Raw genomic sequence first — 9,581 nt, forward strand, 5'->3', positions numbered from 1 at the left:
AAATTTTTTCTAACTTAATACATAAAAAATAAGGACCAATTTTAACAGGTTATGAGCCTATACTGAATTACCTTCGGAGAACATTTGTATAGTGTTCTTAAAGTACTTTATTGTACTTGTTTTATTTTATTTATTTCACGATTATTCGATATCCTACACGACAGACGGAAACGTCAAGATGACGGTGATACTTGAAGGACGAAACTGGAAGGAATGGGAGTCAAACTTCTTGATGCAAATCCAGAATGAAGGACTTCAGTATCTACTGGCGGAAAACCCCATGGAGGGCGTGGAAAGGGAGAAGAGGGATAGCAACAAGAAGCAGAAGGATGAGGAATTGGCGAAACGCATCCTCGAAATTAGCCTGAACGAGACTTTTCGAAGTCTGGTCAGGGACGAGGAGACTCTCAGCAAGGCTTACAAGAAGCTGAAGAAAGCTTGTCCTGCAGACACGACCGATGAGGCTTTTTATGAAATGGGAAGAGTATTTCAGTCACCTTTGGTGAAAGGAATGACCATTCTGCAAAGCTGGATGAATTTCGAGACGGTCTACGCAAGGCATTATAAAGCCGAAAATGTTGTGGAGAAGGCGGTCCTCAAGACTTTTCTGATTTTGCTTCCACTCGAGTATCAGGAGGTGGCCAAGGAGTGCTACTGAAAGAAAAACATCTCGACGGATGAGGTGATACAATGTCTCGAAGCAGCTAAAAAGACGTACGGCACCAACGGACAAGCGAAGTACAACAGATCGAAATCTAAGTGCTTCAACTGCGGCAAGGAGGGTCATTCGAAGACCGAATGTTGGTCGAAGAAAAAGACCAACACAAAGCAGAAAGCGAACCAGGCCACTGAGGAGAAACCAGGCAGTAAGTGCACCCAATGCCAAAACTGGATAATTGATTCCGGGTGCTCATGTCATATGACAAAGGAGCTAACATTGTTACAAAACCCCAAGGAGACAAGACAGACAGTTAAGGTGGCGAACGGGGACTGCATTGGGGCATCTAAAGTAGGCTTGGTAGATTTGAATGTTGGAAATAAGAAACTTAAGTTGTCCAAGGTTTTATACGTGCCAAAACTGTCAGAAAACTTGATATCGGTAAAGGCCCTCATGAAAGAAGGGAAATCTGTTCTGTTTAAGGACATGAACGTTACGATCGATGATGGCAAAGACAAGATGGTCATCCCATTGCGAGAAGACGATACGGTTACCAGTATGTGCTTTATAGCATATGACGAATTACATCGGAGGTTCGGCCATATCAGTGACAAGAGGCTGAGGGCGATTAACCCGGAGAAAACACCTCCTAGACCAGAAGACTTCGGGTGTGAACACTGTTCAAAAGGCAAGATGACAAGAAGCCATGGGAATTCGTCAGTCTCGATGGCAACAGAAGAGCCACTTGACAGTGTGTCAATAGATGTATCCGGCCCACATGAAGCTGGGAGGAATGGTCACCGCTGGTATGCGATAATTGTCGACAACTTTTCCAGATACAAGTGGTTGTTACCGCTGAGAAAGAAGAGCGATGTTCAACGGGCGTTGGACGAATGGAGAAAAGTGATTGAACTCAAGATGGGTAAAACTATTAAGAGGACAAGAAGCGACAATGCCCCAGAACTGAAGCAAATCTTGGAGAGCTGGAGAAGGGCCAATGGGACTGAGCCAACATACACGCTCACGGATTCATCAAGTCAAAACGGCATTGCCGAAAGGGCGATCCGAACGGTCAACGACGGGGTCAGGACTATGTTGTCGGAAACAAAATTGGGTGAAAGGTTTTGGGTGGAAGCCGCGAGGACGACGGTATACATCTCCAACAGGACATTGAGTACGCAGGGAGTCCCACATTCATTATTTTTCGGAATTGAGCCACGGACGGATCATATCAGAAGATGGGGATGTCGGGCTATCAGGCATTCGAAGGCATCCAAGCATGGACCTAGGGGGAGTGAATCCCTACTACTAGGATATGATGAAAATGTCGATGGCCGATATATCTTGTGGGATATCCAAGCGCGGAAAGTCCGTGTTACAGAATCAGTGCATTTCTATGAGAATATGCAACCCAAGAATCCGGAACAAGAGAAAGAACTGCCCCGGGATAAGGATGAGGATGCATCCAAAGAATCACAGGGTGTCGATCAGAGGTTCGTCGAAAAGGAAGAGCCTGCGGAAAACTATCAGCCGAATAGCGAGGTAGAGATACCTGAATGCCAAGGACAAGATCAGGGCGGAGAAGAACAACCACTGAAGCCCTTTTCCGAAACGAAGGCAATAACAGGGATTGATACGACGCAATTGGATGCAGTCAATGCAAGGCTAAATCTTCTGATTGAATCGCTGAATCGGAAGATACCGAAGAGAAAACTTTCCGAGGAATCGGAGATAAGAGAAAATCAACCCTCAAGTCAAAGGATGAAGACTGATGGGGGAAATGATTTAGGACAAAAAGCCATGTTGGCATTGTCAGAACCCAGCATGACACTCGATCAAGCCATACTACACCCGATGGAAGGGCAAGAATGGAAGATGGCCATCAAGAACGAATTGGACACACTTGAGAAATTTGGGACGTGGCGATTTGTGCCTGAGCCAAAAGGATGTGATCCGATTGACACAAGATTTGTTTTTGCTAAAAAGTATGGTATCGACGGAAAACTCGAAAAGTACAAAGCAAGACTGGTGGTGAGGGGATTCCGGCAGGAATATGGTGTGAATTTCTTTGAAAGTTTTGCACCTACCCCTGGGAGCGCCACATTAAGATTGTTCTTGGCGGCAGTATGTCAATATGACATGGAGTGTCATCAGATAGACGCATGTAATGCGTTTGCCCAGTCAAAGATCAAGGAGGATGTTTACATCAAGCTGCCTGCGAATGTCAAGTGTCCCAATGGGATGGTCGCGAAACTGGATCGATGCCTGTATGGGCTGAAGCAGGCAGCATATCAGTGGAATGAAGATTGCACTAAGTTCCTTAGATCTATGGGGTTCGAAAACATGGTCACGGAGCCGTGTTTATTATACCATGCAGAACGGAAAATGTTAGTTCTGCTGTACGTGGATGATATAACCATAGCATCATTGGACGGAAAGTCTATAAAGTGGTTCAAGGATCGATTCTCTCGGAGATTTGTGGTGAAGGATTTGGGAGAGACCACCCAGATTATTGGAATACAGGTCTCGAGAGATAGGTCTAAGAAGAGGCTATGGATCAATCAGAAGCAGTACATCCAAAGGATGGTAGATGACGCTGGATTCGACGAGCGGAGGAGGTCTCCGATTCGCACTCCAGTGGGAGACTGGTCAGATATTGAACCAGCACAAGAAGACGAAGAAATCTTGGACTCAAAGAATTATCAGTCGATATTGGGCAAGATAATGTACCCAGCCATGATGACGAGACCAGATATTGCATTTGCAGTGTCAAGCCTGGCGCAGGCGTCCGCGAGACCAACACCAAGGCACGTTGCAGGGGTAAAGAGGGTGCTACGATATATGCGTGACACCGCTGAATACTCAATTTGCTTCGAAGCGCGCCGAGGGGGATGGATATCGTTGGATATAGCGATGCTGACTATGCGAACGCAAATGATCGGAAGTCTGTCAGCGGGTTAATTTTCGTTGGGCTCGGGGGAGCGATAAGCTGGAGTTCTAAGAAACAAGCAGCGATCGCAACATCAACCACGGAGGCCGAATATATCGGACTAACTCCATGCGCCAAGGAAGGGATCCATCTTCGAAGGATACTCAATAAAATCCTGGAAACTTTTGAAACTGGAACTAGGAATAGTCAGACATTGTGTTTGAAAGACGAGACCCTAGTTCTAGGAGACAACCAAGCGGCAATCAAAATTGCAAAATCCCTGGGTGTGAAGAAGGCGACTAAGCACATCGACATACAGCACCATGCCATCAAGCAATGGATTAAGGAAGGTCGGATTAAGATCGGATATATTCCAACAGCGAAAATGGCGGCAGACGGGTTGACAAAACCGCTTGGTCCTCAGAAAATGCCAGAATTCAGATTGATGATCGGAGTACGAGATCCACAAGTACAATGGCCAGATGTACCCACTTCTCCGGAGCTCCGGGAAAGTGGGGGGGATGTTGAGAAAACGTCCACGAGTGCCCCGGAGAAGGTTCGGGTAAATAGATAAGACTGGGTCTTATCTGTGGAAAAAAGGTGCTACATAATTAGAGACAGGAAAAAGAAATTTTTTCTAACTTAATACATAAAAAATAAGGACCAATTTTAACAAAAAGAGATATGAGTTCATGGTCTGGATTAATAGCATTAATATTGGCGCTCTTAAAGAGCACAAGAAAAGACTTTGGCAGGTTTAATTCATGATTATGGGGCAAAATCACCTTGTATCCTTGGCGTTTGTGTTAGTGACCCAAGTCAGGATTACCAGGATTGCTGACCCTGATCTGGTTCGTCCACACGTTAGGGTTAGAATCAGACATATATAGGGCCCATGTGTTTGATCCAGACATGTATAAATCGGATGAGATCCGCTCTTCAGGCAAGAAACAGATAGAGATAGAGCAACTTCAATAATAGCTTATTCCTCCCTCCAGGAAATTCAGTACGTCCTCCTGATATCTTGTTAGCTACTTCTACTAGGAAAGCTAGTTTCAACCATGTCGATTTAAGCTCAAATGAGGATTCCACCTTAGCCGCTAAATCCGTGATTAGGCTTTTTAGTTTGTAGCATGCTTGTGCTTTGGTCCCCAGTTGGCTTGTTTCAATCTTGACAACACAAACATAATTAAGTGGTATTACCAACGACATAGAAATAAGAATAACCTACAAGATAAGTGAGTTGGAAAAAATGCGGTGTTACACTTATTTTTTTCTAGCCATAATTTCTCAGTCACCAAGCATGTCGCAGTCAGTTAAAAAATATATACATACCTTTACCACCCCTCCGGCTCTGGGGGACTTTCATAATTTTGAATTTATCTCACTACAAACATATTTCAAGCGCTACCCAGAACACTCTATAACATACTTCCTAGTTCGATTTTACCCTTGTATCGCGCAAGAATTTTGATCAAGCAAAGCTCAAAGTCGAGTTTGCTCTACGTCAGACCTTACAGCAACCCCATCTTCAGCTTCAAGGTATGAGATAAATAAGTAACTAACTGCTCGCCGACCACGATGATCGCCTGCTGGTAAGTGATAGGGGTTTATATTTGTCCAGCAACATCCCGGGCTTGGGATGCGCTTGGATAAAGAGCATAATCAAACGGCCGAGCTCGAAAACCCTAGTTATTACCGTGAACCACAACTCTTCCGTCAAGAAAAACAAAGTTCCACCACCAAAACTCAGACACTTCATTTACACAGAATCTGGCCAAGATTGAGGTTATGTGGAAACTGCAACCTGATTTGAGTTTACCATTGATATATCTTTTGAATTTTAGCTCTTTTGCTTGCTTCGTAGGCCTAGTGGCTCGCTGAGGTATTATGCTTTGCTCTTTAACTTCAATAACTAAAGCAGCCTCTGATTCTGACCCTGACTGCCCTGAAGAGCTGCCATTCACCGCATCAAGCTTCTTTTCACTTTCTTTTTTTGGAAAGATCTTCTCCAGTCACTAAAGATTTATCTAGGGTTATGAAACGCGCATTGGGATTAGGTATTGCCTTCCTCTTCTTCCCTCTGTTCGGACGAGTTAGTTGCTCCTCTAGACTAGCAATCCTCATGGCATACGCAATCAAGGTTTGCTGTTGCGCCTGAAACCCTTTGGCTATCAGGCTGTACCGTCTCCGCCTCCTTGATGATTTACTAAGCCCAAGGTTGCGAATGCGGGGGCTGGATTTTCGTGGTATATCATGCGACTCGAAATATGTCGCTCGCTCTGGAGTTCTCTTCGGATTGTAGCTCGGCCTATCGTCTTGAATTTCTGGATGCTACAGAGCTTTGGCTTGAGAAATTGGCCGATTTCTAGTAACTCTCCAGCCAGAGAGTATATGGCTATTAGTGACTCCTACTTCACGAGCTTTGTGATAGGCTCTGATGAATTTGAGCTTATGCATTGAAGCAGAATCAGTCGTGGAATGGAACTCTTCCAGTTCTCCCCGACATGCACCCTTGGAGGCATTAAACATTCCATATCTAGTTGCTGAAAACCATAGGGGCAATGTGCTAGAAGGTGGCAACAGTAGCGATTATTCAAAAGGCATGTGGCCATTCATTCCTCCTTAGCCCTTCGAGCAGAAGCCTCTAGCTAGGTAAACAAATATAATACCGCTGCATTGCTTTCATGGCCGTACAGAATGACTAATCTGGCGTCAGACTCGCCGTTGGGCTTGGTTTGAAGCAAATAGAATCTTTCGAGCCGTTCAGCTTCGATGTCGTCATGAGTTCACCCAGTGGGGGAAGTTATGTTATGCTGGGCGACGCGTCACCCGTCGGCAAGCGCAGGCCTTCCAACTTTGTCAAGTGGCAGCCAGACCTCAAGAGGGGGTTTAATCCTAGATACAACTACAAGACGGCCAAACGCGAAGATTCCGCCAATATTCATGCTTAGTTCACGCTTGTAGAGAACATTGTCACGAAAGATGGTGTCAGGCTAGCTGAGATGTTCAATCTTGATGAAACTGGCTTTATGTTGGGTGTGATTGCAAGTGGAATCGTTGTGACAGGTACAGAAAGGCGTGGAAGGGCTAAATCAGTGCAGCTTGGGAATGGGGAATTAGTCACAGTTATTTAGGTGATCAATGCTGAAGGCTGGGCAGTCACACCATTCATCGTAGTTGCGGGCCAATATCACCTGTCTAGCTGGTACCAAAGTATAACCTGCCGGTGGATTAAGCTATTGCCATGACCCATAATGGGTCGACCGACAATGATATAGGCCTTCAGTGGCCCAAGGACTTCGATGACAATACAAGGGCCTAATCAAACAGTCCCTACCATCGGCTTCTTATCCTTGTTGGGCATGAAAGCCACCACTCAGTTGACTTCAAGAAACACTGCAAGGAAAACAACATTATCACACTTTGTCTGCCATCTCATTCATCTGATAAACTCCAGGCTGTTGACATTGGCTGCTTTGGACCTCTCAAGAAGGCATACGGTCAAGAAATCGAGCGTCTGATCAGGTGCCCGATAACCTATATTTCCAAGACTGATTACTTTCCGGCTATTTATGCTGCACACCAAGCAGCTATGACAGAAAGCAAAATTAAAGGGGGGGGGGGGGGTCTCAGAGGCGCCGGGATCATTCCTTTGGATCTGGAAAGTGTGATTTGTAAGCTTGACGTGCAGCTGGACTCCGACACCGATGGAGAAGGAGGTCGGGCTCCCCGACTCTTCAGGTTCTAAGACGCTAAAGACAGGGCTAGAGGCCAATTCTCAATCAAAATTTCCGGAAAAGTGAGTTAGAAGGCACCGTAGCAGCTCCCCGACCTCAATTATTCAGGCGCTTAAAATATTTTCAAAAGGAGCAAAGGCAACAATGTGTCAGAACACCTTTCTTGAGTCCGAGGTCCAGATCCTTCGACAGGCAAATGAGACCCTTAGCAACCATCATAGGGGAAGAGAAGCTCAGCTACGGAATACAGGGGAGATGAATACGGATGAGAAGAAGGGAGATTGATGACAAGGACGTTTATGCGCAGGTCATGCCGGAATTATCTAGAAGTGGTGGTCAGGGAAGGCTGGGGCCGGCGAGGGTAAGGCAGTCCGGAGCTTGTGGTGAGGCTGGTCATAAATCAAGAACATATCAGATAGTTGCTGAAGTGTCTGCAGGAGAGCATATAACTCACTTTCACTTGGGTAGATGCTGTGTTGTGTTTTCATGCTGTGTTGTGTTTTCATGCTATTTTGTGTCTTGGGGTGGATGTTTTTGATGTATTCGCTTATCATGTACGTTATGTCAAAGAGAGCCTTGAGCTAAACGAGCTAGCTCATTACCGCTTGCAACAAAAACTGCTGCGCCCTTGACGATGCGGGAAGTGGGATAGGAGTCAAGTAGAACGGAAAGTGGGATAGGAGTCAAGTAGAGCGGAAAGTGGGGGCTAAAAAGGATGACGGGATATTAAGGTTTATGTCGGAATAATCTACTGAATTCAGTTATATCACTTTAGAAGTCACTCGTGATCCTGTGCAACCGCACGTGGAACCGTGCTGGTATACAGATTGATCGAATTGGTGAAGCTTGTCTTCTATTCATTCTCTAAAGTGTTAAGTTCTTCCGTCATGGACAACTAAGCTGAAGTATTCGGGCTCGGGTTTACCCAGGGTTAACCCGACCGAAGGCAAATTCCCCACAATACCCATCCTCCATGCAGTTCATCCAACATTTCATCCAACAGTTTACGCCATAATTATAGACCTCTAACCTATCCGTCCAAGAACTTTTGAATCCTTTCTTTCTCATCTCCGGCCATTGATAGTTATAGATCTGTTAATCCTAAGCGGCACAACGTTCTGTAGGGAAGACAAGCAACGTGACAAAATATAGAGTGTGAAGTGTGAGAAGACCACTATCTACAATGTAGCCATCAATCCCAAAAATAGACAGCCAGCTTCAGTTTGCAAGGGAAGTTGGGGCAAAGGACAACTAGGTATGCTAGTACGTAATCCAGTGCTTCTGCAAATACTATAGTATAGCCAAAAGCTAATAACAAGTAAGGTAGGTTTCTGGAAGCCTATACACAGGCTTCTGTGTGGCCTGTGATACACTGCTCAGGAGAGTTCATGTGATGTATAACTATTAATGACTTTACATGCTCGATCAAGAATCAATTCAGGCATGCATATAAAGCCTTTGCTACCTCCATGATAATCAGTCTTTTGACCACTTCTTCACATCTACATCAATTCTCCAACTCCATACAGTTGCCTTTACCTACAATCCTCTCAAACTTCATTTCTACTTTATACTTCTTTCCGGTCTTCTTGTCTTCACAAGTCCCAACTTCATTTATACCCATACTCAAACTACCAAAATGCAGCCCTGGACTGTTACCTTCCTCCTCGCTCTTGCTGGCACTGCTATTGCAATGCCTGCTGTTGAGCCTGCTGCTGATGTAGCTGATACCCATGCTATCATTGCTGCCAGAGACTATACGAACTGTTGCAAATGGTATAAAGCCTGCTGGTGTGATGACAGTTATGGAACTCGACGTGCTGTGGATATGAAACCAAACTGCAAGAAAGCACCCACGTGTGAGCAGTCACCATTGCCCCCGCAACTGAGAGGATCTAGTTCCAAATAGCCACGAGGCCGACTTCTCTGATCACATGATTCGGGTTGCCCTACACATCCACCCAGGTTTTCAAGTGTTCGACATCCATAAGCAGGCTCTGCATCCTACGTTCTGGGTTGGCACTTTCTCTTCCTTTTCTTTCAGATTTTGATAAAGTAAAGATTTTTTGATCATCATCTAGATCCTCTGGTACGGAGTAAACCTCATTACAACAAGGGCGTAAATAGTTGAATCATTACAACGGTTATCCAATATAGCAATATCACAGCATGACAGAACATTTTCTGCAATTTGTCCAACTTTTTCTTGAGTTATCTTTTAGTCTTGGTCTTAGTTATAAAACAATAACAACGG

The 9,581-nt window shown here is 45.0% G+C and overlaps 2 protein-coding genes across 2 annotated transcripts; both read left to right on the forward strand.

The window, feature by feature from the left end:
* Positions 1-178: 178 nt before the first annotated feature.
* On the forward strand, positions 179-3,619 carry HOO65_050440 (Retrovirus-related Pol polyprotein from transposon TNT 1-94; the record flags this gene model as incomplete). The annotated part of the gene is made up of 5 exons (XM_071003136.1): positions 179-648; positions 748-866; positions 1,086-2,782; positions 2,840-2,925; positions 2,983-3,619. The coding sequence occupies 5 exons, from the start codon at positions 179-181 to the stop codon at positions 3,617-3,619; spliced, it is 3,009 nt and encodes a 1,002-aa protein (XP_070858499.1).
* A 5,347-nt stretch (positions 3,620-8,966) lies between these two features.
* On the forward strand, positions 8,967-9,378 carry HOO65_050441 (uncharacterized protein; the record flags this gene model as incomplete). The annotated part of the gene is made up of 2 exons (XM_071003561.1): positions 8,967-9,186; positions 9,227-9,378. The coding sequence occupies 2 exons, from the start codon at positions 8,967-8,969 to the stop codon at positions 9,376-9,378; spliced, it is 372 nt and encodes a 123-aa protein (XP_070858500.1).
* Between the last annotated feature and the right edge of the window lie 203 nt (positions 9,379-9,581).

This window comes from Ceratocystis lukuohia (assembly GCF_044167205.1).
Source record: "Ceratocystis lukuohia strain C4212 chromosome Unknown Supercontig5_pilon, whole genome shotgun sequence".
NCBI classification, from domain to species: domain Eukaryota; kingdom Fungi; phylum Ascomycota; class Sordariomycetes; order Microascales; family Ceratocystidaceae; genus Ceratocystis; species Ceratocystis lukuohia.